This window comes from Lepidochelys kempii, chromosome 22 (assembly GCF_965140285.1).
Source record: "Lepidochelys kempii isolate rLepKem1 chromosome 22, rLepKem1.hap1, whole genome shotgun sequence".
NCBI lineage: Eukaryota > Metazoa > Chordata > Testudines > Cheloniidae > Lepidochelys > Lepidochelys kempii.
Window position 1 is genome coordinate 21,596,164 of NC_136401.1, and position 26,079 is coordinate 21,622,242.

Below are 26,079 nucleotides of genomic sequence, written 5' to 3' on the forward strand. Positions count from 1 at the left end.
CGACGCGCCACTGCCTCACCGCGCTGCTAGGTCAATGCCGTGCTACGCGCCACTGCCTCACGGTGCTGCTACCTCAATGCCGTGCGACGCGCCACTGCCTCAGCGCGCTGCTAGCTCAATGCCGTGCGACGCACCACTGCCTCACGGTGCTGCTAGCTCAATGCCGTGCGACGCGCCACTGCCTCTGCGCGCTGCTAGCTCAATGCCGTGCGACGCACCACTGCCTCACGGTGCTGCTAGCTCAATGCCGTGCGACGCGCCACTGCCTCACCGCGCTGCTAGCTCAATGCCGTGCGACGCGCCACTGCCTCTGCGCGCTGCTAGCTCAATGCCGTGCAATGCGCCATTGCCTCACGGTGCTGCTACCTTAATGCCGTGCGACGCGCCACTGCCTCACGGTGCTGCTAGCTCAATGCTGTGTGACGCGCCACTGCCTCAGCACGCTGCTAGCTCAATGCCGTGCTACGCGCCACTGCCTCATGGTGCTGCTACCTCAATGCCGTGCGACGCGCCACTGCCTCAGCGCGCTGCTAGCTCAATGCCGTGCGACGCGCCATTGCCTCACGGTGCTGCTACCTCAATGCCGTGCGACGCGCCACTGCCTCACCGCGCTGCGAGCTCAATGCCGTGCGACGCGCCACTGCCTCTGCGCGCTGCTACCTCAGTGCCGTGCGACGCACCACTGCCTCACCACGCTGCTAGCTCAATGCCGTGCGACGCGCCACTGCCTCTGCGCGCTGCTACCTCAGTGCCGTGCGACGCACCACTGCCTCACCACGCTGCTAGCTCAATGCCGTGCAACGCGCCATTGCCTCACGGTGCTGCTACCTCAATGCCGTGCGACGCGCCACTGCCTCACGGTGCTGCTACCTCAATGCCGTGCGACGCGCCACTGCCTCACCGCGCTGCGAGCTCAATGCCGTGCAACGCGCCATTGCCTCACGGTGCTGCTACCTTAATGCCGTGCGACGCGCCACTGCCTCACGGTGCTGCTACCTCAATGCCGTGCGACGCGCCACTGCCTCACCGCGCTGCGAGCTCAATGCCGTGCAACGCGCCATTGCCTCACGGTGCTGCTACCTTAATGCCGTGCGACGCGCCATTGCCTCACGGTGCTGCTACCTCAATGCCGTGCAACGCGCCACTGCCTCACCGCGCTGCGAGCTCAATGCCGTGCGACGCGCCACTGCCTCTGCGCGCTGCTACCTCAATGCCGTGCGACGCGCCACTGCCTCTGCGCGCTGCTACCTCAGTGCCGTGCGACGCACCACTGCCTCACCACGCTGCTAGCTCAATGCCGTGCGACGCGCCACTGCCTCTGCGCGCTGCTACCTCAGTGCCGTGCGACGCACCACTGCCTCACCACGCTGCTAGCTCAATGCCGTGCAACGCGCCATTGCCTCACGGTGCTGCTACCTCAATGCCGTGCGACGCGCCACTGCCTCACGGTGCTGCTACCTCAATGCCGTGCGACGCGCCACTGCCTCACCGCGCTGCGAGCTCAATGCCGTGCGACGCGCCACTGCCTCACCACGCTGCTAGCTCAATGCCGTGCGACGCGCCACTGCCTCTGCGCGCTGCTACCTCAGTGCCGTGCGACGCGCCACTGCCTCACCACGCTGCTAGCTCAATGCCGTGCGACTCGCCACTGCCTCAGCGCGCTGTACCTCAATGCCGTGCGACGCGCCACTGCCTCACCGCGCTGCGAGCTCAATGCCGTGCGACGCGCCACTGCCTCTGCGCGCTGCTACCTCAGTGCCGTGCGACGCGCCACTGCCTCACCGCGCTGCTACCTCAATGCCGTGCGACGCGCCACTGCCTCACCACGCTGCTAGCTCAATGCCGTGCGACGCGCCACTGCCTCACCGCGCTGCTACCTCAATGCCGTGCGACGCGCCATGTCTAGCCCTGTAGGCCCCTGTTAGCCAGGCCTTACACCTCCCATAGCTCTGCCAGTGTCCCGCAATCCGGCTCTGCAGCCCCACCCGCCCCTCATTATCTCCTTTAGAAACTGCCCCTTGTGCCACTACTGGGTCCTAGGTCGGGTTTTGTCCGCGGGGTGGCTAATAGCGGGGGGTGCACTGCTCACACCCCCCAGCGACGTGTTTCACAGGGTGGAGCTCTACATCAGCCTAATGCACCCTCCAGGTGAACCCCGCTCAGGTGTGTGTAAATCAATAGGCTTAAGAGCACCCAGAGATACCGTCAGCAGCTGGATCGCAACTGACATAGCAACACCTGCGCTAAGGAACCCCGTCTTCACTAGGCAACCCGGCGTCCGCAGCCACCGCCTCTCAGCCCCTCTGCAGGGCTTCCAGTGCCTTTCCATTCGATCATTAATTAAAGGCCATCTGTGCAAGGCAACTGGCTTTTGCTGGTCCCTTGGGTGGTCACTTAAGAGAGGTCTCGCTGGACCAATACCCTGCTAAACAGGCAACATACAGCAGCAGGGAGAGAGGATCAGCCCAGCAAGATGAATGGTTTGCAGCCTGAGCCCTTACCCCATCCGCACATGAGCAGTGAGGCCCAGGGGAGCACACGGGTAAAATCTGCAGGGTAGCTGGGACCTGCATCCTGGTAACAGAGTAAAGGCTTTGGACCGCCCCGGCGCTGTCCGACAGGCTGGGACCTGGCCCTCACTGTCATTCACATCTGGGCCAAGTGGGCATGAAATGGCACCCAATCTGCATTGCAGCATTTTATGTGGTTTTCATGGGGTGTAAACGACAGCACGAGGTGCAGGGCAGGAGGATCAGGCCCCTGTTAATTCGGGTTTCGTGGGGATGACGCCTCTCTCCCTGAGACTCCACCCAGGCATTGCTCTGGACGGAGACATGCGAGCCAGCAGGGCCTAGGCGGGTATGTCGGGGAGGGCCCTCTGCTCCGGATTTCACCCCCGCTGCCCTTGGTCTGACGCAGCCCTAGTCTACGGAACTCCCAGGTTCCCTGCAAAGGCATCTCTGCTCCTGAGGGGGAGAGGTTGGGGAGGGGCCTATGGGTGGCTGGGAGCGTTCACGTGCTGACATTGCCAGAATATGCAATGGGCTCTGAAGTCTGACTTGTTGCTGAACCTAGAACTGGGCGGGGAATGGCAGGAACAGAGAATCCTAGTGGAATGAAATACATTATGGATAGTGACTCCCTGGGAAGGTGCTGCACAGACCCATAATTTCAGCACAATTGAAATGGCATAAAAATCTAGTGTCCCGAGAAATGAAACCTCATGAGGGAGACAGGGCCAACCTGGAAGGGATGCGGGAGGTGATGGGAAGGCAGCCGGACTCAGACAAGAAACAGCCTTCCCAATGGAAATGCCTCCAGGCTGATTGTAGGGGAGCAAGTTCTGCCCCTTGGGGGCTGCCAGGGACCCCATCAAGGCACCATGATGCCCAAGCCAGGCTGTGCTCTAGGAGGCATTCTGGACGCAGCCAGGGCCTGAGGACAAAGCTCACCACAGCCGGTGTTAGTGAGTGACATCAGTGCTTAATGGGTCTGAAGAATCTGGGGGTCTATCATAATCTGGGAGCAGCAGCTTTGGTGAGAAAGTGCTTAGAGTGCGCCCATTGGCCTGGCTGGCTTATAAAATATATTGGGCTGGGTCTGCAACCCCTGGCAAACCCCTCAGTATTGCTCGATGGCTCAGCCAATGAGTGCGTCCTGCTCGTTGAGGTCAAGACATGGGCTGACACATCCCTCGATGTGAGAGGGCCAAGGGGCTTGAGGCTAGCCGCTAGTCAGACCTGTTTGGAGCTGGAGCCCCTTTAAGAACGGGAGTTGGGCTTGAGAGGGGAGGATCAGACCCAGCTGGGAAGGGGGGCAGGTGATCTCGATAGAGGCTGAAAGAGCCCAGCTCAAGGGAGGGGCTACAGGAGGTGGTTGGAGAAGCTTATGTTGAACTGCTGGGCCTGAAGGAAGGGCCTGAGCAGACCTGGGGCTAGTTCTTCCTGGGCTGGGGAAAGCCTCCAGCAGCCCTACACAGGGGAGTGTGCTTTCATGTGCAAATTAGGGGCAGCCCCAGGCTGCTGGTGAATGGCCAATGGGACCGCTAGGATGGGCTAAGGTCAGGACCCCAGGCATCACTGGCTGTGTAGGAGCATTGCGCTCTGCAGGTCTTTCCGGTGGGCAGGCAGAAGGAGCCCCACCTACACTGGCCAGGAAGCGTGGGGCAGCAGGGAGCTAAGGTGCCCGTCTGCCTGGACAGGGCTCTGGCTGCTGAGTGAAGGTGAGTTACAGATTGGTGCTGGCCACACTCCTTGTGCCCGGGCCTGGTAACAGGCAGATTCTTAGTGGGGCTGTACTTGGCAGTGCTGTCTTAGCTTCTGCCCTGGTTAATTTCAGAAGCCGATTTGACCTTGATCCTGTGAGGGGCTTAGCTCCCACTGTGGGTGCTGAGTGCTCTGAGTCTGCAGGATTGGGCCCTTCCTCTTTAAGCAGGGATTTTCTCTTTTTTAATTAATTTGACTTAAGTTGCACTGCTGATGCAGCTTGGTACTTGGTCGCTGCCCTTCCCTGCTTTGTTCTGTGCTCGAGTCTGAGTGAGCATGACCCAGTATCGCTCTTAGACTAAGGAGCCCATACAGCAGCGGTTCTCCACCAGGGGCACGTCGAGGTCTCCCAGGGGGTACAGCAGCTCACCTAGATATTTGCCTAGTTTTACAACCGGCTACATAAACAGCCCTAGTGGAGTCAGTACGAACTACAATGTCCTCCAGATGACGACTTGTTTACACTGCTCTGTATAGACACTGAAATGTAAGTGCAATATTTATATTCCAGTTGATGTATTTTATAATTGGTAAAAATGAGTAAGTCAGCCATTGTTCAGTACTGGTGTGGCTGGGACACTTGTATTTTTATATCTGATTTTGTAAGTATTTAAGTGAGGGGAAATGTGGGGGTACACAAGACCAGTCAGACTCCTGAAAGCAGTACAGTAGTCTGGAAAGGTTGAGAGCTACTGCCATAAGGGACTTAGCTGCAAAAGAAACAAGTGTATTTTATAAGCTGAGGCTGTGCAGTGCTGGGGGAAAGGAGCTTGCCGTGGTACAGTGATCCATGGCAGGCTCTGCCCTGGGGACCCTTTGGTGGTAGAGAGGCGGTGCTGGGTGTGCAGGGTTCCCTTTGGGGAGCAGCAAGAGAGGGCAGGGGCTAGGGGAAAGAGTCAAAAGCTGTCCAACGGAACAGTGATCGGGGATAGAACACATGGAGGAGGGTATGAAATTTGGTAACCCGGGATTTGTAATAAATATCACCGCTGCCCTGCACCCTTCACATGTAGTTCTTGAAGCACTTTGCACACGCTAATGCATGGCCTTACCCTCCCCCTGGGAGGCAGGGTAGTGTAATTTCCCCCCCCCCATTTCATAGGTGGGGAAACGGAGGAGCAGAGAGAGTGAGGGGGAGATCTTCCAAAGGTAGTGAGTAGCTCAACTCCTGTGGAGAGTCAATGGGAACTGGGTGCCTGACTGCCTTGGAAAACCAGCCCATGAGGAACGGACTGAGGTCTCTCGGTGAATCGGCGGTGGAGTCGGGAGCGAAATCCTGTGGAGACACACACACTTTATATAGACTTTATGCCCACTAAAAATGCCTGCTGAAGGGATTTCGCTTACACTTAAAAACATAAAATAAAATTCCACTGCGGACGGGGGCCAAACATGAAAGGTGCTGCCCGAAGAGTGAATATTTCAGAAATGTGAGCGTGCGTGTGGAAAGGGGAGGGTCTCACTGAAAATGTCTGGATATATGGCAGGTTCCAGGCAATTGCTCTAATCAGACCAGTCAGCACCTAAAGCTGTGCTGTATTACAAGGGCTGATCCTGCGTTGTGCCTTGTGGCTGTCAGGGAGAGTGCACAAGGCTACTGCTGTATTGTGTTTCCAGAGGGCTCCTAGGCACTATGGCAAAGCAAATAATAATATTACAGGGGTAGGACAGGCATGCCGGATGCAGGGGTGTGCATGCGTTTGGAGGGTGTTGCAGGGAGGGGAGCTCTTTATTCCAGAACCTGGCTCCCACTGGCCCATTAGCCATTCTAAAGAGCTGCTCCATATGGGGTGGCTGGAGCTGCACAGCGAGGCTGCCAGCAGGGAGTTGGATTGGTGTAGGGCAGCCACTGGCTTGGGGAAACTTTCACTGTCTAGATATGTGCCTCTATCCCAGGCCCAGCTTTGCCCAGCACCAGATCTGCTCTACAGTATTATTGGTATAGCCCCTCCATTGTCTGTACCCACAATGCATGTACGTGCACTGTCGTGCCACATGGGATGCCCGTTTGCAGCTCCCAGTGGACAAGTGACCACATCTTATAACTGGTACCCATGGGCTGTCCCTGTAGTAGGCCAAGGGCTGAATGGACTGCAGAGACTGGACCATGCTCCTATCCTGGGGTGGCCCCTCTGACTCGTAACTGGGGCAAGCTACCAGGGGGCAACTTACCTTGCAGCTGCCCACAGCTTTCTGGAGCCAGCCAGAGGACTCCAGCCTTCAGGGCTTCCTGTGTAGCATCTCCCACCAGCCCCCTGGAAATGGACCGTGCTGAGCTGCTGGCCCAAGGGACACCCAACTCCCAGAGAAGTCGGCAGGAATCCAGCACCCACCCAGGGGCAAGCATTGGGCCTTGGGACACCCCTGTGAGCATTCCCAGGTTTCCCCCTGTGCCCACCAGCCACCTGGATGCTGATACCTGTGAGCATCATTGCCCTGAGGAGGGGGTGGAGCTACACAAGGCCACCCAGGGCCAAGGAAACCCTGCTTCTGACCAGATTATTTAATCTGAGAGGGGCTGGTTTGTTGCAAACTCCAGCTCTTTTCACTTCGCTAATTTGCTCACAGCATAGCCAGTGCAGGTCACTGGCTCAAGTCTCATACTGCATGTGAGTGTGAGCTACTCAGGAGCTGAAACCAAAACAAGCCCTGGAAGGTTTGCACTAGTCAGGAATTGCATCCCAAATCCAAGCAGATAATAAACATGCTTAATGTGCTGTCATGCATATACTGTTTGCTGTGTGCTTCCTGGGAGATATTCTCTAGAAACTCAGACGCTACACACCCACCCACACTCACACAGCTGTAAACGCATGCATGCTATGCACACATGTGTGCATGCTCCACTCACACATGCACACAGATTACACATTCAACTTCTCCCCATGCACTCCGTTAGCACCTGACTCTGCATGACTGCAGTCAAGAGGAGCTTTACTGTTGATTTCAGTGGGTGCAGAAGCCAGCTTGTGTAGTGTGTGTGTGTGTGTGTACACACACAAAGATACAATCCCCAACATATCTACATGCTCATGCACACCTATGTGCACCCATACACCCCCCCCCCAATCCTTCTGCTATTTTTAAATTGTCATGTGGGGTGAAACTCAAGTTCCCTGAACAACTGCACCCCACTTTCATTTATAGATGGCTGGAAACAATGAAGAAAAAGCTGGTCAAGCGCCAGGCTGGTCACTCTCGTAAGTCTGTGTTTTCAGTAGAGCAATTCTGCCATTTCTGAATCTTCCTGATGACTGGTGTACAGCTGTGGTGACATTCTCAAAACAAATATTTGTCATTTTAAAATAGACCTGTGTTTCTCCAGGGGGGATTGTATCCCCACACCCTGCCCCCCACCCGCTTCTCATGCACATCTACATTCCATAAGAATCCAAGATGAAGTTGCTAAGGCATCAGAAAACCATTGTAACCCCTGGATATTGCTGCTGTTCACAAGCAATGCAAATTCCTTACTTGCGGGCTGGGTCAACCTAAGCACAACGATGTCAGCTAAGGACAGAGGCTGGCTCAGAGCTTTGCATTTCAGTGCTGCAGGGTTACCACTACGATCCTGTAGCGTTGAAGGATCCATTTGGGGCCAAGTCTTGCAGCCCTGGGCTCTGACATCCTGGGAGTCTGCCTAAAAGAGAGGCTGAATTCGCCTCTTTGTGCTGCACTTCCTTTGGTGATCTGAATATTAGTAAAACCTGTTCTTCAACAACCACCATCATCCAGATGCCCAAAATAGCCTGCCATGAAACACAGGAATCAACAGAACTGAAGGCCTATTCTGTGACTATATAGGGAGAGTATTTACCAAAAGACATCTCATTTGTACATCACACAACGTAATTGCCACACACAGTCCTACAGCCTGGAGTGTTTCATTTGCAAACACCTATGGAGAGCATTTTATAAACTGCTCTCCAATTAATAGACCAGGCCCTGCTTTTTGTGTCTGAAATGAATATCGGTAATGCCTCGTGCAGCCACACAGATAATGGCTCTGTACTCTGGCCACAAAATTCCCTTGAGTGAAGTTTGTATTTCTCACTTTCTGGCAGTTGTAGTCGTCGCTTTCTAAAATCACTATTTTCCCTGCTCAAAGTCTGTTTAGATTCTCTCTTGACTAGTGTGTGGTCTCTCTTGAGCACAGCCACACAGCGGTACACATACCAAACCCCACATGCTTCAACTTCTGTGAAGTCGGGGCTTGGTCTCAGCTTCGCAAACCAACCCAATAACCCACAGCCAGGGAATGTGGATAGCGTGCCTTACCTTTTGTGGGGGGCTCCCTAGAGTCATCTCCACATAGTAGCCCTGTCCAGATTTTCCTCTCAAGTTATCTATCATGTTCACAAAACTGTTTCTTTGTCTGGAATCCTCCCGCTCCAACTCAGCGGAGCGCTGCATCCTGGGGGCCTGTTGCAGGGTCCCCATCCCATTCCTCAGAGGCACCCGGATCCCCAGATGTGGCTGGCTGGCCTGCACCGTGCCAGACCCCAGCCACAGCAGCAACCAAGGCAACACCTGGGCCATTTTGGTGAAAGCCCTGCCCAGCCCTTCCTTTGAATTTGCTGATCCTGAGGTGATGGTGCTGTTGCAGTTGTTTTCTTCAAGGAAATCCCTCCCTTTGCAAAGCCGAATGCATAAGGACCAGGTAAAAGTTTCACTCAGATCACCAAACGCTCCTTCATAGCAAGCCAGCAGCCACCAGTAGCATCTTTGGGGCAGAGAGCATTCCAGCGTGAAAATATATCTTGATTGGTAAATCTAAAGTAATAACCATCAAGCACCTCGGAGAGGAGAGAGGAGATTCAGTGCAAATAAGAACCTGGAAGCAGCAGTCATGCTGGGCTGATTTGTTTTCCTCCTCCTCCTTTTGGTTAGCTGAAGCATGGGAAAACCAGGCAATCCGGTCACTTTCCAGGCTCCAGAGACGGCATTTGTCAGTCCACCATAATCTCTTCACTCTGCAATCAAGATTTGGAGGCGGAAAGACTTGTGGCGGCTGCTGTCAAAGCCAAAGGTTCCCCCCCAAAGATCTCTGGGAAGTGTAGTTTCCACTTTTGCTTCCTGTTCAAGTAACAGCTATATCAGCTGTGTCTGGTTTTGGTGCCCTTTGGTGAAGAGAACAGCGTCTCCACTCTCTGGACTGGATGGTCACAATTCTGGCTTTGTAGTCTATGAATCCCAAGAGAGAGGGAAAAACATTTCAAGAACTCTTTTCCCATATAAATTTCAGCCAGTGGGGGCAGCTGAAGAAGAAAGCTGCATAAGAAAATGAAGTTTCTGTTTGCTTGTTTAAAGTATAAAGTTTATTTGCAACATGAATATGTGTGCAGCCTTCAAGAGGGTTATGAGTACGTGTGCTGAGGGATAGAAGAAGGCTGCTGGTCATAAGAAGCAAGGTTGATTTCAGGATATGTAGTTTTTAGAGAGCCATCTATCTTATAGCAATATTACCAAACCCAACCATTCAAAAAAAGCACAAGACATGACCCAAAAAATCATGAGATTGAGATTAAAAAAAATAATTGGGGGTTCTTTTTATTTACTTTCTGGTTTCTGAGCCTTTGGGGAATCATTTTTTCCAGCTTTTCTCTGCAACTACAAGACCCAGCAATGTACTTTTTTTTTTTTTTAAAAAAAGAAATGAAAACTGAGATTCTTGTAGAACTCCAACAGCAGGGACTTTAAGAAAAACACCAAATATTGTAAGACTCACAAGAGGTGGGTTATGCTACTGTAGAGCACCCTACTTCCCTCCCCATGCATTTTTGTTTAAATTAGTCTTGAATAAAAATCTGCTTCCCAAACAGTTCATTTTCCTTCATTGTTTGCACACTACTTTTATTTGTGTGTGTATAAAGTTTAAAATTAATTGAACATTTTTATGATCATAAAACAAAAAATGAATTGAACCAGTTTGTCTGGAGATAATTTATATTCCCTGAAAACCCATACAAAAAAAGTGAAATTGAGCAGAAACCATGGCAAGTAAATGACCGGGCTATAGGGCAAGCAAAGTGAAATGCACAGAGTCTAAACATATGTGTCCTAATCCAGAACACATTTAGGGCTTGTCTACTCTGGAAAGTTATGTTAGTATAAGTACAATTATGCCTGTATAATTATACCAGTATAACTGCCTGTGTGGACACTTTTTTCCATATTGGATATTTTCAGTTCAGTTTAAACCCCTTCCCAAGCAACATAACCTAATTTAAAAAGTCCTCCTAAACTATAAGAAGTGTCCACAAGTGTGTGTGTCTGTGTGTTTATAGTGTTATAACTATAGCAGTTTAAATTCACAATGTAATTTATACAGGTAAAATTATCTATGTAGACAAGCCCTTACTCAAGGACTTGCACTAGTAGCCTTATTGATTTCAATCTGGCTACTCAGATACATAAATAACTCCTATAGGAGTGTCCCCTTCCCCCCCTTTTTTTTTAACTTTAAAGCAAAGTTACAAAAAAAGTTAACATATTGTACATTACTTATTCAGGATCAGGTTAATATTCAAAGAACCTGGCTAAAGATTCTGGCTTGCTGGCTGGGGAGCCCTCCTCTGCTGAGTATGTTAGAACGGGTGACCAAATTTCTAAATAAGTCCCTTAATTTTAACGGGGCTCAGTGTAAATATCAGGAGTTATTCAAATAGTTCCCTTTGCAGGATCAGGCCCCAAAATTCATTCAATTTTAATAATCTCAGGTAGAGATTCTTCAACTCTCTCTTAGTGTGGATTACATCCTAACAGAGAGAAGGCCTCCGAGACATCTCCACTCCAGTGAGAAGGCCTCAGAGTTACACAGGATCTTGCAATTACATTAATTGCATACATGGAAAAGTAACATTAGGAAATGTATGTGTATTTTTAACGGTCTATCTGATTTAGCTGGAGACAGTGAGGAGGAGAGGTAGCAGAATATGGCCGCCACAGTTTGGTGCCTACTGATCTAAAATTGTACTAACAAAGGATTTTTAATATATTGTTTTATAGTATATTTAAGTAGTATTGTTTTATAGTGCCCCTTTAATGGGCATTTCAGTAGCTCGCACCATAAGAAAGTAAAAGGATATAGTTGGCAATTAAAAATCAGCTACTGTCTGCGCACTGTTCAGGCCAACTTGCTGAAATTGATGGAAGTGTGGAGGGATGGGCAGTCATGACACTGGTTTAAAAATAATGAGATTTTAAATCGTATTATTGTTGTTAATTTTTCTTTCCCTTCAGATTTTCAAATCCATAGAGGGTTGTGTTTTCAAGCTTTTCTCTGCACCAGAGAGGGCTGGAAACTTGCTTTGTTTAAAAAAGTGACCCCTGGAATTCTCATGAAGTAACAGTTTTGGGGGGGTTGTGTCCCCTTGGGCTTGGGGGGTCGGGCCCCTGTGTGTGTGTCATTACACTAGGTTTTGGGGGGCATGCCCCCGGGAGGCATCAAGACACGCAGTGTTGGGGGGTGATCCTTGGGGTCATGACACCTGGTGTTTGGGGGCATGTCGCTTGCGGGCTCGAGGGCCCCGCAGCGTCATTGGCCCCGGTTTTGGGGTGGGGGTCGCTAGGCCCAAGGAGGGTCATTGCGGACTACAACTCCCACAAAACCCTGGGCTAGCGGCAGGACCCACGTGACTCGGCTCGACGTCTGCACCAATCCACTGCGGCCGCCCCCCCCCCCGGCGCCCAATCAGGCGGAGGCTGGGGCGGGCCCTGCCGTTGCTAGGCTTAGCCCAAGCCCGGAAGTAGTTGCTGGCCCGTGCAGGGCAACCCCCAGGCGTCCATGGAAGCGGAGGGTGGGGAGCCCAGGCCGGGGGCCGCCTCCCCCCTCTGGTGCTGCCCGTAGGGAGCGGGGGGTGGCCCCGGCTGGGGAGGTGCTGGGGCCCCGTGGAAGGTAAGGCCGCCCTGTCATGGGCGTCTGCTGCAGGGGGCGTGGGTGTGCAAGGGGGGCTAAGTGTGCAAGGGAGAGTGGGGGTGGGGTGAGTGTGGGCGTTGCGTGTGCAAGTGGAGGGGGAAGGCTGGTGCAGGACTCGGTGTGCACTGGTGTGAGTGGGTGTGCACAAGCTGTGCCATGGGGGTGGGAGTTGGGAGAGCACTTGCTGAGAGCACGTGGGCGTGCCAGGGGAGTGTGCGTGTGGAAAGGATGCGAGGGAGCAGGTCTGTGCGCTGGGGGCGTGAAGTCTGTCCCTCATTCTGCTTTTGGCAAGGAGAGCATGAAAATCTGTTTCTTGGCCAGCACTCTGCCTTGTTGTTTTTTAATTTTCTCATAGGTGGGTGATTAAGCAAGGCACGGTTGTAGCCACTAATACCAAGTTGGGAACAGCATACTCACTTGATTAGTGTGGTAGCTCACGGCTTCACAATACACGCGTGTGTGGTGATATTTACAGTACACACAAGCACTTTGGTACATATACAAATTGGGATTCAATTAACTGGAATAAATCAGCACAGACTCGATCTTCTGCTGCTAAAGACTGTGTGTGAGCGAGATGACTATAAACACTAGTAAAGAAATAAGAATGGAAGCATCTTAACCTTAAATTGTCCATATTCAGATGTTTTAGGTCCCGCATATGTTCAGGAGAGAATGTGGAGTAGGATTTGTGATGTTGCTTTGATCCTGTGGTCCTGAAAATACTGCAGTCTGGGACCTAGTAGGATTAATTGCTGCTCATTTTACATAAGAGTTAAAAATACAGAGCCGTCTGAGGTCATTGGAAAGGGAAAAGGCAAGGAGAGCTCAATGATGGCAGCAGTGTGGTTCTAGCACTTAGAGCTGTCATTGTTAGCGTGTTGACAACATTGCCTGGTACGCTGCCTGCCCTTGATAGTGATGACTGACCGGTACAAAGGCCCACAGGAAGTTGAAGACCCACTGAACATCACCGAGAAAAAATGGACGGGAGTTTTCCGGGGCACTAATGGTTCTTTTGTCTGGCCTTTATGTGGGGTAACCTATGAAGTAATCATCACAAATAAGTGACTGTTCATGTTTAATATTGGGGATAGTCTTCTAATAACTTTATAATTGGGACACGTGATCACTATCATGGAAAATCCAAAGGGACATAGTCTCCTTGCAGATCAAGTGCCACCTGGATCCATTTCTAGCTAGATCGTTATGGTGGTCTGGCTGGATATTCAGTTTATATCTGTCTTTGGCAATCTTACGACACAACTGAAGCTTTTGGTAACCATGGTAATTGCTGTCCGTGTAGCAGCATTCCTTGGTGCACATGCTTCATAATACATTGGTCTTCCATTCTAGTAGTGCGTCTGTACCAAGAAAACCACTGAAACTGAACCAATGCTGATGGAGGCAGTTGCTGCGTTCAATTTCTAATATCCTCATTTCTGATGTTGTCTTGCCACTTAATATAAAGCAGCTGATAGAGACAAAGAGAATTAAAAACCTCAGTTTGGTGTTCTTCAGCTTTCTTAAGCACCCACATCTCACTGCCATACAACAGCACAGGTATAACCAGGGTTCTGTGGATCTGTAGCTTCGTGGCAGGCTTGATGCCACGAGGTCCTCACAGAGGCTGCTGAAGGGCCTGCAACGTGGCTGCTCTACAAACGTCCACATCTTTTGAGAACTCTCCAGCACTGCCCTTGCTGCTCCCCAAGGATTTGACAGTTGCCACCTGCTTGATGTCCCATGTAGACGGATTAATGCTAAATGGATTGTAATTTGGAGCTGGAGGCTGCTTGATGGTGATGGCCAAGCATTAACCAGACCAATGCGCACTGCTTCTTGCCCAACTAGATCAGCCATCAGCGATTCACCAGTCTGAGCCAACAAGGCAGTGTGATTGGCATGTTTGAAATCTTGAAACAGAAGGGTGTTCAGCTCACTGTCACCGACAGCTGGCTCCTCAAGCTTATCCATAAACTAATTGGTGCTGATATTGAATAACGGTAATGACAGAACACAGCCTAGCCGAACTCCTGTGTTCACAGCTTTCTGTTTCTTTATAGCGCTCTTCTGTCATTGACATTATCTTCCCAGGGATTCCAAGTCATCTCTTCAGAGCCTGCAAACTTGCTCAATGCGCTGAATCGAAGGCCTGATGGAGGTCCATAAAAAGTGCTGCACGCAGCTTATTAAATTCATCCATCTTCTCAAAAAGCAGTCTGAAGGTAAATATCTGGTTGACAGTGGGACGACCAGGTCTGAAGCCACGCTGAGTATCCCGGTCTTTGCCATGAAGTGCATTGTTGATTCAAGACATTAATATGGAAATGAAGACTCTCCCTGGGACTGGCAAAAGTGTAATACCTCTGAGTTGCTACCTATGGCCTTATCACCCTTTGGAACAGAGTAAAAATAATGCCGCCTTCCAATTGTTGGCAGTTATGTTAGTGCTCCAGAGGGTCTGGAAGAGTCTGTGCAGCCTTGGTACAACAATACTCTCGCCTGTCTTCAACAACATAGGGGTGATGTTACAAACTCCTGGTGCCTTCCCAGACTTCATCTTACAGACTGGAATCCCGATCTCTTTTTGGCTGGTAGATGGTTGCTCTCCCGGAACTTCTTGGCCCTCTTCAGGCAGTGGATAATTGAGGAACATCATGACGTGGTCTTGCAGACTCTGGCTGATGCTGCTTTCCTGGTTCTTTACTGTACAGGCTGGTACCACCCTCCACTGCAGACACTGCACAGTTGCATAGAGACTGCAGAGATTCTGCCTGGTGGCAGCCTGTCCAAAACTGGCTGCCTGAATTGACCACTAGGATTCCTGATTTTCCTTACACAGTGACTGGATGCTGTTCCAAAGTTTAACCCATCCAGCCTCTGCTTTTGCTCATGATAGATGTACCTTTTTTCTTTAATTCCAGCTGCAGTGAGCATCTCCTCACCCAATCAGTGCTTGATGTTTGAAGGGCTTTGGCCACAGCCCTGAGCTAACAGTCGTCCCTGCTGACTTGAAACAACTCCATTCCTTCCGTCTGTAATGTTTCAACAACCTTGAGCAGCCCAGAACAAAAAGTCATCTGATACCTCAATTCTAAGAACACCTTTTGGTTGAATTGGACTAATTTCAGCCTCATTAACTGGCTGTGGTAGAAGTGGGAGGTGCACTCTTGTCAGCAGAAGCTGATGGTCATGTCAAGTTTAGCATATTGTGAACGCGTACATCCATGACCATAGACTACCAATGATTTTTAACGAGGACATGATCAATAACAATTATAGAGAAGCCATGTGGCCTATTCCAGGGCTGCTTGTGATTCTTTGTGTGTCGGAGGAGCGAGTCAGCAATCACTACATCATTGGCAGCTGCAGATTTCAGCAATCGCTGCCCTGTCGATGCACCTGAGCCCTGGTCTGTCGAACCTGTTTCACTTCCCGATCATGGCCCCCGTGACCCTCAGAGTGCCTCCGTGCCTACTGGCAAACTCCAGTCAGGCCTGGCAAAGGCACTACACCTAACACGCACTTGTCGTGGCATTTATCTATGAGGAATGTCATACAAGGTATCTAATGAAAACGAACACTGCACTGGTCATTAACAGCTGTGTGTGTGTGTGAACGCTATAGGAGGAATTTTGGATACTTACTGATATTATGCTTTAAGTCTGTACTCAAACAAAGAGAAAAAGCAGGTTTTCTTCCAGACAGGAGAGGATGTAGTTATCTTCCTGTCTCTAATGTTAATTAATCAGAATTAGCTAAAAACAGTGGGGACTATATTCACATACTGAGGCACCAAAAAACGCAAATTAACGGAAGGGTAACATTGACAGCTTGGCACCTACACCTCAAAGAGCAACCAGTAGGACAAGGAATGTTGTCTGGGGTTACGCTTCACAGGATGCATTTCAAAGATGTCCTGGCGTATAAGAAGAGGGGGAAAAAAGACCCGAGGTTTATCGACATACTGAGGAAACCCTTTGTAGGGCTTAGGGGAATCATGAAAGTCTGGATCCTGGTATGTCTGAATTCCAGCAAGCACTACAGGAGAAGTTTTAGGTGAGAGACTGTTTTAGAGAAGATTAACTTCCTAGAGTTAAGTTCTAGACTTGCAGAAACATTTCTCTCTTTTTTTTTTTAACCAGATTTTTCTATTATCTTTGCTTCGTATTATCGCTTGAATTTCTGTTCTTTAGTAATAAACGTATTCTTGGTTTTACTATATGTTCTCCTCAGTGTTGTTGTAATACTAAAGTGTGGATCCTCAGTTCACCTAGTGGGCTGGTGTGCGCACTGTCTCTTTGGGTACAGAGGATCTGGTAATTTCTGTGGGTGTCCAGTAACGGCTGGATGTGGAAGAGGCACATTCTTCCAGGGAGTTTCTGGGACTAGGGTTCATCAAGTGTTACCTGCAAGGCAAATTAAAAGCTGGCAGAGCTTTGGCAGAGATTGTTTGGCTGGCTAACATGCTGGGCTGACAGGAAGCTGTCAACCAGTTTAGTTCCAGCAAGTCTCTCTCTTGATGAGAGAGAGGGTAACGAGGTCACCCATAGTTCTGGGCTCCCCAGGAAAGCGTCAAAGCCCCACATGCATATCTGCTAATTAATATATAATGAGTGAAATTCATTTATATCTAGCTCTGGACATTGGTTGTGTTTTCACGACTAGGTGCAGTCAGTGTGTCCCCTTATGAATGGACATGGCAGGACCTGCTATACGCATTGGGGATCAGCTCATCCTAGAAGAAGATTATGATGAAACGTACATACCCAGTGAGCAAGGTAACTGGCATCTGCCTTCCTCAGAGCAGAAAGATAGGGCTCAGGAGCTGCTCTTCAATATTGCAGGAGGATGAGCGATGGTCAGTATGTTGGAGAGTTGAAAAGATAGCTCTTGTGTTAGTGGCACTCCATCCTGCTGTAGTTAGTGCATCAATAACAGCCAGTCTCACAAAGAAATTCTGATCTGCTAGCAAATTCAAGCAGAAGGGGTTGCAAGGCAGAATTAGAGGGTGACATTAGTCCAGTCAGTGCACTCACCGAAAAGAGGTGCTGCGTTGGCTCTTGGTTCCATTCCCTTGCAGCCTTTGGGACTGTCACAGAGGAAACCAGCCACCTGGGGCTGAGCAAGAGAGCCAATCTCTTTTAGGAGAACGAGGGGCAAATGTTTGTCAAGAGGAGATGGTGTCATCTAGTGGCTAGAGTGGGACACTAGGATTCAGGGTTCTTGGGACCTGATTGTCCTCTTACTTACACTGGTTTTCACTGGACTAACTCCTTTTGACTTCCATGCAGTTAATTCTGACATACGGCGGTGAGATGATAGAATAAGGCTCCTGGTTTTCATTCTCATGGATATACATCATATACAGGCAGTTTGTGCCTGCCTCTATCTCCTACCCCTGCAGTGTTCAGCCTTGCCTTGCCCATTGTAAGATGCTCCCTGGCACATGGGATGTTTTCTGTAGCTCTGTGCAGCCTAATTCTAGTGTCTTCAATGAGGGGGTTTCCCAGCACCCCTGGGTTGTACCTAGCACAGGTTTGCACAGTAACGCACAGCCTTGCTTGTCTGCCACACTGTCTTCTACTGTCTTTTGTTTCCTCTGCTTTTGTTCTACTACAGAAATTCAGGAGTTTGCCAGGGAGATAGGGATTGACCCTGAGAATGAGCCAGAGCTGATGTGGCTGGCCAGAGAAGGCATTGTGGCTCCTTTACCTCCAGAGTGGAAACCATGGTGAGAACTCTAAATCAGCAGCTATTTCAGTAGATTGTCAACCTCTCCTTGCTAATCCCTCTCCGGGAGCTTGTCAAATAAGTAGGGGAAAGTAGCCTAATGGTTGGAGCAGGGGACTGGGTGTCAGGGCTCCTGGGTTTTATTCCCAGCACTTCAACAGAACCAGTTTGTGATCCTGGGTAAGTCACTTCCCCTCCATGTCTGTACACGCACCTGTAAAATGGGGATAATACAATACCGTACTTCACTGGGGTGCGGTGATGCTTAAAAAATGGTAGAAATGCTGCCTTTGCCCTAGGGAGAGGGAAGAAGTAGTTTGGGAAATGTGTGTGATGGAGGCAGGAATGTGCTGTGGGGCAGCTGCTCCCCCATCCTGTGTATTTGGGCTTTTCTGGGGCAGCATGCTCCGCTTCTGCTATGCACCAAAGGGAGCCTATGGCCAGCATTTGTAAAGCCCTATGAGCTCCTGAGACAAAAGGTTCTGTGGCCACACAAAGCAGCCGTGCTGCTAGCTGTGTGTACTGATTCCCATGCACAGAGCTGATGCCCTGACTCTCTCCTGTCTTCATGTTCTGTTTCCCCACATCAGTCAAGATATCACTGGCGACATCTATTACTTTAACTTTTCTAATGGCCAGTCCACGTGGGACCACCCTTGTGATGAACATTACAGAGAACTTGTGATCCAGGAGCGGGAGAAGCTTTCGGCTCATGGCAGCATTAAAAAGAAAGACAAGAAGAAGAAAAAAGACAAGAAGGAAAAGAAAGACAAGAAGGAGAGAGAGCCAATGAAACATGCTGTGGTGAGTATACCTGAGGTGCTTGTTGGGGAGGGCCAGAAGAGCCAGCATGAGTATAAGTGACCAGCCACGAGTTGGTGATGGCTGCTTCTTATTGTGGTATTAGAGGTTAGGCAGAATGAATGACCTGCCTGGCTGGCTTCAGGCATGAAGTGGTTGTGGGAGCTGTGCAGAGGAGCAGACAGAGGCAGACGTGGCATCGCTTTTCAATTATTGTTCTTTAACTTAATTTTTAACAACTGGGCCAAATCCCTTAGTAACCTGAGGCCAGAGGAGAAATTGGCCTGTTCAGGGGAGCAGCTACTGCCACTTTCACCCTCAAGGTCCCTGAACTCTCACTTTCCCCTCAGGTTTCAGAGTAACAGCCGTGTTAGTCTGTATTCGCAAAAAGAAAAGGAGGACTTGTGGCACCTTAGAGACTAACCACACGAAAGCTTATGCTCAAATAAATTGGTTAGTCTCTAAGGTGCCACAAGTCCTCCTTTTCACTTTCCCCTCAGCAACTCAGCACTTGGTTTTCTGTGATGCTTCCAACGACTTTATGGCCTGAGGGGCTGTGAGGTGGAAGGAAGACAGGGCTCACTGGATGCTCCCTCCCTCCAGTCTTGCTCTTAGAAAAGGGAGCTGGGACTGTGGAGTTGCTGTGGTGCCAGAGGGGCCCCATGTTGGCATGAGCAGTTCAAAGCCCCCTTCCTAAATCAAGTCAAGGATACTGCAGGACCCGAAGGTGTCTCTTCTTCGTTTTGTTTGTGCTGAGGGCTGGCCAAGGTTTTCTAGCATATTGTTCTTCCCAGTTGACTGGGCCAAGGTATCAAGCTGCTCAGGTGACTTGGAGTTAGAGTGGGTCTGTGGCACACCCAGAATGTCTCTAGGATCCTCCTGTTTCCTAATGCTTTGCATACCCCCGTTTGATCACAGGCCCTTGCAGAACATGGGCTCAGAGCTCTGAACTCACGCCATTCCTCTTACTTCCTGCCTTTCAGGGATGGAGTAATTGCTGTGCTGAGATGGTGGGGGGGGGGGTTGTTGTAGAATTTTTGGAGCAGTATTTCTCACTGGAAGGAACAACCAATGTTGTTTATGCAGTAACTGTGCACCTGTTGCTATGGTATCTAGGCACCAGGCACAGCCTTAAAAGCAACAGATTCATCTGTTTTGCTGTTGGTTGGCAACAAGAGTAGTCCTCCCAATGGCAAACGATTCCTCCCTTTTCAGATAGAGAGACCTTTCTCAGTTCAATCAGTAACTGAGTAAACGTCAGGCTGATAAGATGTGCCTTGAAGGCCAGACCTTGAAGGCCAACAAACTCTTGGGGTTAGAAGTCTTTTTCAGGCAGGGACCTTCCATGGAAAAGGCCCAAGCCTTCAATTTGAGGGACTTCTGATAGCACTTCTTATTTCAAATGCTGCAAGTATATCCTGTTCCATTTCGTGCTGTAGATGAGTGTATGTATCTCATGTTGTCTATTTTAGTTATCTGCTAATATTTATTTACTTAGGAAATGCAGCCAGAGCCAGGGATTCTTCCTTCAACATCCTTTTATCGAATGTCCTCTCCCATCCTGTCCTCTGAGTGTGCAAGTCCTGATCTAGATCAGGATAGCCAGATTAGGAATGAGGGCTTTCTTAAGAAAGGTAAAGGAAAGACTTCTGGGAGACCACCAGAGACAAGTGACTCAAACAGACAGTTTGCAGGGACTTCCCCAAATAAATTGCAGCCACTTCTCACAGCAAAGTCCAGCAGAACTCACCAGATCTTAGCTGATGTGGAGAAAATTTTAGGAAGGACGGCATCTTTTAGCAAATCGGATGTAGACAACCAGCAGGGCCAAGACAAGACCCCAAAAATTGGAGACAAGTCTTGTCTTGGTTTTTCTGACTCGGAGTTTGGAGGTTTGGATGTTGTTAGGACAAAGCCCGTTTCCTGCATGTCAAAGAAATCGTGTTCACAAGACTTTGAAAATGGGAGAAGTGTTCTTGATTCCCCCAATGTCCTGGAGGACAAAGGTATGCTCTTTGTTGAGGAAAAGCTGTCTGACAACTGGAAGGAGGAGGAAATGACAGGAGAGTGTGTCTGTCAGCCTGATGACCGCTTATCAGTCAGAGAAAGATCAACAGGGCCTGGTGGTGATAAGGAAAGAGACCCAGGTTTATCACAAGCCAATGAAAATGAACCTTTCTTGACCCCCAGTGCCCCTGACCATATTTTTTACAGCAGGAAACGTGAAATGATTCTCTTTGATGCCAGTCCCCCAGAAGACCTGAGTTTGATCGCGGAATTTGATGCTCGCTATCCCCAACGGGAGCTGAGGGCACACAGCAAAGCAGTCGAGAGCAGAAAGAAGAGAAAACTTCAGGATCAGGCATTGAGTCAAGCCACCAAACTTTGCAAGAGCAATGAGGCTGTCGGCAAGTGTGAGAGAGAGCGCTCAAAGCAGGCAGAGTTTGTTGAATCTGAAGGAGCAGGCCTACAAGTAGTCCAGAAAAAAGACCTATTAGACTGCCACCTGGCAGTCCCTGAAGTGACTGCAGAAACATTACCCTACACCATAGGGGTAGAAGTTTGTGCTCAAGCAGGAGCTGAAATTTCTGCGTCGGAGCCTGTTTCTCTTTGTGCTGGACAGCACGAAGAGAAGGAGAAGGCAAACGGTTTGGGGCCTGAACCTGATAGCAGTGTTACAAGCAGTTCAGCTGATCATTTTGTATCACAGATTTTGGGAGAGGTTGATAACTTCTCCTGGGATCTCCAGAGCTCTCATGAGTCTGACAGACAGACAGACCTGCTTGCTGCTGCTAAAGGTCCTCTACCCACTCATCCTTTCTCAGGAATTCTCCAAACTCAGCCACAAAGCTCAGCCAATGAAAAGTTGCAGAGTGACTGTAACTCTGAGAATGAGCAGTTCTATCAGCATGTGCAGGAAAACGATCAAGTGCCTAGTCAGGAACATAGTTGTGTCAGTTTTAACATGAAACTGAATAGGTCACGTGATGCCCCTGAGACGAACAATGAGGGCAGACAAGAAGAAACAGTAGAAGAACAGCAAAGGACAGAGCCAGTTCCTAGAGGGCTAGAGGCAGATTTGTTCACAGAGGGTTTACAGGTTACTCCTGGTTGGCTTTATCAGACCGAGTGCCAGGAAAGCAGCAGGCTCTGTCGGCAGGTGGAAGGAGAGTTGACCCAGAGCGGGAAAGCGACTGAGGATTGCAGCAAACGGGAGCTTTGTGAAGGAGCAGGCAATAATGAGGTAGGCAGCTTAGACTTAAAAATCCTTCTGTAACTGGTTTGCTGTTCCATTATAAATGAATCCGAGGAATTGAGTGGGCATTTTCTCTCTGCTAAGTGAAGTTTCAGGAGAAAGGGAAATTACCTTCCTGGTGGTAGTCACATGAGCTGATGTGGCAGGTATTTGGGGGGTTTATTAAAGCTTTGGGGTGCAGGATGAAAAATACCTTGCAGCTGACCTTCCTGGCATGGTAAGCACTACATAACTTACATCCTGGGTGAATTCTACCATAATATAATATAATTATTTCTGTCTTGTGAACTATCAAACAGATCACATAGAGCAGTACATGGGTTGGGATTATTACATTTAATTACAAAGTAATTTCTAGGAACATCTCCCTTTTTTGTTTTTCACTTGCTTTGAGGCTCCACCTTAGATCAGGGCCCATTGTGCTAGCCACTGTCCAAATACATAGAGCCATTCCCTGTCCTGAAGAGTGAACTGTCTAAATAGATAAGGTAGACCAATGGTGGGAGAAAGAAAGTGTCTTCATTTTACAGACAGGAAACTGAGGCACGAAGCGATTAAGTGATTTGGCAGGGGTTATGTAGGGAGTATGAACAAGCCAGGAATTCAGTCCAGTGCCTTAACCACAGGGCCACCCTTTCTGGTGAACTCAGAAAAACAAAACTTGCATGAACTTGTTTTCTCAAGGAAGTTGGGCATTAGCACAGTGACACCCCGCCCCCCGGTGCAGGCCTTTTTACAGGCAGGTGCTGCACGAACTACTTTGAGCAAACCTCAGTTTTGGCCTGAACACCACTGCTATTGTTTTATGTTACATCTTGGCAAACTCAAACCAGGTAAATTCATGGGAGAGCAGCAAAGGTGGGCTTGGAATGGTGCCATCTCTGAAAGCAGTCTTCTCCCTCTTTCCCCTCCGCCTCCGCTCTTGGGAAACCAAAAGACTCCAAAGCACCCATTAAAAGTGATGCTTCCCTGCAAAGCTGACAGTGAACCCGGGGACATGGGGGTATGCAGCAGATGGCAAGCAATGCTCTCCGACTGTTTTGCTTTGAATATCATGGGACAAACTCTCCGCCCTTCATAGCTTGATAAAACAATTCAATCCAAAGTATGCTTGTTTCTTTTCAGAGCTCCCAGCTATCCCATTATTAGGACATTTATCCTGGGCTACAATTGCCTCGTTAATTAAAAACAAAAATCCAGGTAGTATTTAATGTTGGATGACAAGCGCTCAAGCTGTTTTGCTCTGGCCTGCAGCTGCGTGTGCTTGAAGCTCACTCTTCCTCCCCAAGAGGCAGAGCAGTTGAGTGTCCCCCACTGCTATAAGATATACTAGTTTTGGGCCATGGTGCTTTCCTCCACCGCATACAGTGGGAGGTGCCTGGTCGGTGTGAAGAGTGTCCTGGGCTGGCTTGTTCTTTGTTTCATAAGTAATTGCCTCGGTTTAATAACGACTTGCCAAATCTTGTGTTCTGAAGAAATAAAATAAAAGGTCAGTGTGTGTATGTAATGTTAATGAATTGCTTTGGTCCCGTATTGCTGGTATCCTGCTGTGACTCCACTGAATTGCTAGCTTCGATTTCCAGTTACCAGCATGTGGTAGCACCCCCTTAGCTGATAATAACTATGACTATAAATATCAGATAAACTGTAGATTATCCTGGAAATTTTAATTAGCTGGATGGAAGTGAGTTTTTCTTGCTGAAGGACAACTAACACCCCCAGCTTCACACACACAGTTAATAGCCATCGGTAGAAAATTACTAGTTAAGCCCAGAATGTGTAATTTACACTATAACCATTGATTTGGCAACGACTTGGTGGAGGAGAGATCAGTGTGCGTTTATCTTCCTTCCCGTTCCCCCGGTGTGCTAGTGAATTAACTGTGTTTTCAGTCTGTAATTTTGTATAAACACAGTGTACGGGAGACTGCTCTACCGATGCACAGGGGCTCTGTCGACGCACACGTGCTCTGTTGAAGAAATGCTACAGAGCTGTGCTGGCAAACCATAGGCGTATTTGAAGCATGCATTAGTTTCCAGTTTACCTCAGGCTGGGTATTGCAAGGTATGACTTACTGGATAAAAAATTCCACTGTGTAAAATAGAGCTTTGAGATGCTCTGTGATGGTAATTCAGGTCCTTGGTTGGGGGCCTGTTTGTGTCACTGCTATACGAGAGGGATTATTTCCGAGCTAGCCTATAGTTTCTCAGCCCACCTTTACAAGTGCAATTTAAACTTCGGCTCTTCTGATCAGGTCAATTGAGTTCGGCATTTTCTCCAGCTTGTCCTGTTTGATTTCAGCCCTTTATGGGGCTCGCGTTTGTTTAGAGATTATAGATTCCAAGGCCAGAGGGGACCACTGTGATCATCTGGTCTAACCACCTCCATAGCACAAGCCACAGGACTTCCCTAAATTAATTCCTGTTAGACCTAGCACAGACCTTTTAGAAAATCATCTAATTTTGCTTTGAAAATTCTCAATGACAGAGAATCCACCGCAGCATTTGGTAAGCTGTTCCAGTGGTAAATACCCTCACTGTTAAAACTATGTATCTGATTTCCAGTCTGAATTTGTCGAGCTTCAACTTCCAGCCCTTGGATCTTGTTCTACCTTTGCTGCTAGTCTGAAGAGTGCATTATCAAATATTTGTTCCTCATGTAGGTACTTACAGACTGTAATCACCCCTTAACCTTCCTTTTATTAAGCTTAATAGATTGAGCTCCTTGAGTTTCTCACTCTAAAATGTTTTCAGTCCTTTAACAGTTTTCATGGCTCTTCTCTGACCCCTCTAACTAGGATGGAGGGAGGAATTATTCTCAAGGTTTTTGCTGTGCTGTAGATGGGAGTAGCTTCAGTAGAAATTATTAAGAGACCCTTGGTGAAGTTCTGCAGCAGAATTGCCTGCCACTGAACAATTGTACTTCTCAGCCAAAGTCATTGCTGCAGTCCCAGCTGCTTATTGCAGCTTCTGGACGGCAGGAGACTTCTTGCCATCCCAGTGAGACTGTCATGCCTTATTCTGCTTAAAGTAACAACAAGAAAATGATGACGGAACCCCCCCAGCCTCTCATGGGTAATTGGAGGGGGAAGCTGCACAGTTAGTCCAGGTCCTACACAATCAGTTTGTTGGGCTGCTGAGCTGTTATTACTTCATATGGGCATCCCTGCTCCCCCTCTTCCTGGCCAGCAGCTCGAAACTCAATAGTGAGGGCAAGGCTGGCATGGGAGGACCCAACTCAGGGAAGGGTTGTTTCAAGTAACAGCAAGAGTGTATTAATCCTTTTGGTTCGTTCTTATTTGAAAAGTCACAGATTGATATCTGGACAGTAATTCACCATAAACGTCACTTCTTTTTCTTTGCTGAGGAAACCGAATTTGTCAGCCGTGGTTTCTACTTCAGTTATTCAGTGCTGTGCAAAGCAGCAGAGGGGTACAAGATGGGAAATGCTGTCTGGCCTGATTTTATTAGAATAATGCAGAGATTCTGACCACCCTCCTAGGCATTCATATAATGTTGTTTGTGAATGTGCATCTATAAAGTTTGTGTATGCCAACATGGTTATATTGTATTTTATCTACTCCCTGATGTTTTGGTGGTGTTTTTCTGAACTTTGTGAATCAGACAAACTCCTGTCTGTTGTGAACTAAATAACTCTGTGTTCATATGGGTCCTGGGCTATATGCACAAGTGAATCCACCTGTTATTTCTCACACACCTGAGTGTTGGGTCTCATTAGCAGCTTTTGAGCAGAGGTAGTTTAAATGGTAGCAGGCAGTGTTTAGATAGGAGTGACTCTTTATTTTTGTAGTTTTATACTTGCAGACTGGAAATGATGCTTGCTCTCTTTCTCTTGATCCATCTCAATTGTGGTCAGATACTTACCTTGTCCTTGCATGCCCTAGTCTCCAGGTTCCCTGCTAGCACCTGTCCAAGCTCCCCTGGGGAGTCTTGCTCCTTTACGTGGTGTCGTGGATGGTCCAGCCAGTGCCCTCCGTGGCTCACTAAGCACCGGTGTGGAGAACTCCGGGGTACCCAGTCTGCTGCTCAGAGAAGGAACTCTGGTAACTCTCTTCCTCTTCACTGGAAGTTCAGTTTGGGATG

General features: G+C 49.1%; 2 protein-coding genes across 14 annotated transcripts in view; one reads left to right on the plus strand and one right to left on the minus strand.

Moving 5' to 3' along the window:
* Positions 1–9,298, minus strand: part of BACE1 (beta-secretase 1) — a 30,250-nt gene extending 20,952 nt beyond the window's left edge. For both annotated transcript variants that reach the window (XM_073321068.2, XM_073321067.2), the window contains exon 1: positions 8,544–9,298. In XM_073321068.2, the coding sequence (XP_073177169.1) occupies positions 8,544–8,804 (261 nt within the window). In that variant the 5' untranslated portion in view covers positions 8,805–9,298. The remainder of the gene's footprint in view (positions 1–8,543) is intronic.
* A 2,717-nt stretch (positions 9,299–12,015) lies between these two features.
* Positions 12,016–26,079, plus strand: part of CEP164 (centrosomal protein 164) — a 70,664-nt gene continuing 56,600 nt past the window's right edge. For 7 of the 12 annotated variants that reach the window (XM_073321153.2, XM_073321154.2, XM_073321158.2 and 4 more), the window contains exons 1-6: positions 12,016–12,162; positions 16,855–16,967; positions 17,809–17,920; positions 18,510–18,723; positions 20,219–21,964; positions 25,881–26,039. In XM_073321153.2, coding sequence (XP_073177254.1) covers positions 16,880–16,967; positions 17,809–17,920; positions 18,510–18,723; positions 20,219–21,964; positions 25,881–26,039 — 2,319 coding nt within the window. In that variant the 5' untranslated portion in view covers positions 12,016–12,162; positions 16,855–16,879. Of the gene's footprint in view, positions 12,163–16,854; positions 16,968–17,808; positions 17,921–18,509; positions 18,724–20,218; positions 21,965–25,880; positions 26,040–26,079 lie in introns of those variants that run through there. The other 5 variants (XM_073321164.2, XM_073321165.2, XM_073321159.2 and 2 more) reach the window with 4 other exon arrangements.